This window comes from Mandrillus leucophaeus, unplaced genomic scaffold (genome assembly GCF_000951045.1).
Source record: "Mandrillus leucophaeus isolate KB7577 unplaced genomic scaffold, Mleu.le_1.0 Scaffold2, whole genome shotgun sequence".
NCBI classification, from domain to species: domain Eukaryota; kingdom Metazoa; phylum Chordata; class Mammalia; order Primates; family Cercopithecidae; genus Mandrillus; species Mandrillus leucophaeus.
The window spans coordinates 4,519,705-4,521,308 of record NW_012102031.1 but is presented as its reverse complement, the minus strand read 5'-3'; the positions used below and the strand labels follow the sequence as shown (position 1 = coordinate 4,521,308).

Sequence of the window (1,604 nt, the reverse complement as noted above, 5' to 3'; positions counted from 1 at the left end):
CCACTGCACTCCAGCCTGGGCGACAGACTGAGACTCTGTCTCAAAAAAACAAAAAACAAAATATAGTTCATGATTCTTGATTGGATACTGGAGCAGCAGGTAAAGCCAAAAAAGACACATTGAGTTAGGCACGGTGGCTCATGTCTGTAATCCCAGCACTCCAGAGGAGGTTAAGGCAGGAGGATCACTTGAACCCAGGAGTTCGAAGCTGCAGTGGGCTGTAATTGAGCTGCTGCACTCCAGCCTGGGTGACTGAGTAAGACCCTGTCTCCAAAAATAAAAATACAGTTTGGGGACAATTGGGGAAATTTGAATTTGGATTAGATATTAGAGAAAGAAAGCAAATGGGGCAAAATGTGAATACTTGGTAAATGCCTGATGGCACATGCTTGTTCAGTGTACTATCAACTTTCTGAAAGGTTTTTCTAAGTAAAATAAAAATTTTGAAAAAGGCAGAAGACAGAGGAAAATGTCCATAATATGCTGCAAAGTGGGAAAAAATAGTTCTAAAAAACAGACTGACAATATGATTCTACTACTTTATTTAGTGATGCAGATATATGGGCCCAGAAAAAAAAGACTGGAAGGATTTACGGGAAAATATTGGCAATGTGTATCTCTTGGTACTTTTATGTGGTTTTCCGGATCCTTTGTTTGCTTTCATTGAACACATAATGTTTTTGTAGTTAGAAAAAAAAAATAACAAAAAAAAATAACAAAAATAACAAAAAAAGCTCTGGTCTCTGTTATTAGGAGTTTATATTCTGACCACAAGAAAGCTGATTATGCTTATGATAGTTACAGGAAACCCCCCCGCCCCCACCAACCCATTTAAAAATGATGATGATGATGACAATGTGCTGCAAAAGATGAGTGCTGGAGCAATGGCATTCCCCAAAGCCCCTTCCATACCTGGAGAAGTTGTCTTGCAGTTCCTTTAGATGCTTGTCAAAATAATTCCATTCACTCCAGTGACGCTGGTACAACTGATTGAGGTTGTCTTTCCGCTTCTTCATGCTGCACAGGGTCTCGCTGATGACATCAGTATATGTTGGGGTGCAGTCAGTGGCTTCCGCTGTTAAGGAAATCCCCGTACTGTCGAACTTCGTTGACGCTGCATTATTAGTGGCATGAGCGCAGTGCATGGGGAGGAGGGGCATGGAGGACAGAGCAGGGAAAATGCCCTGCATTTCTGGATAAGATACTTGAAATCTGAGCAGGAAATGACTGTCCTGTTCTTTGACCATGTCCTGCTTTGGAGGGAAGAGGCTATCCTATCTGTGGCCAGGCATTCTCTACCTAGGAATAAAGCCCTCCTCTGCCCCTGTGGATGGAAGGCAGGGCTAAGAAATACTTTTTTAGACTGTCATCTGAAATTCTTACTCTATTATCACAGCGGTGAATAGGAAGGGCTTCCAGCTTTCCTTTTCTCTCAGCCCAAGGCCTCATTCTCCATCTCATTTGTATATAAAAACATTCTCGGCCAGGCGCAGTGGCTCACACCTGTCATCCCAGCACTTTGGGAGGCTGAGGCGGGCGGATCACGAGGTCAGGAGATCAAGACCATCCTGGCTAACACAGTGAAACCCTGTCTCTACTAAAAA

General features: G+C 43.1%; 1 protein-coding gene across 1 annotated transcript in view; it reads right to left on the bottom strand.

The window, feature by feature from the left end:
* Positions 1-1,604, bottom strand: part of FAM227A (family with sequence similarity 227, member A) — a 95,420-nt gene that overhangs the window by 8,740 nt on the left and 85,076 nt on the right. The window contains exon 14 of the mRNA XM_011979125.1: positions 913-1,065. Coding sequence (XP_011834515.1) covers positions 913-1,065 — 153 coding nt within the window. The remainder of the gene's footprint in view (positions 1-912; positions 1,066-1,604) is intronic.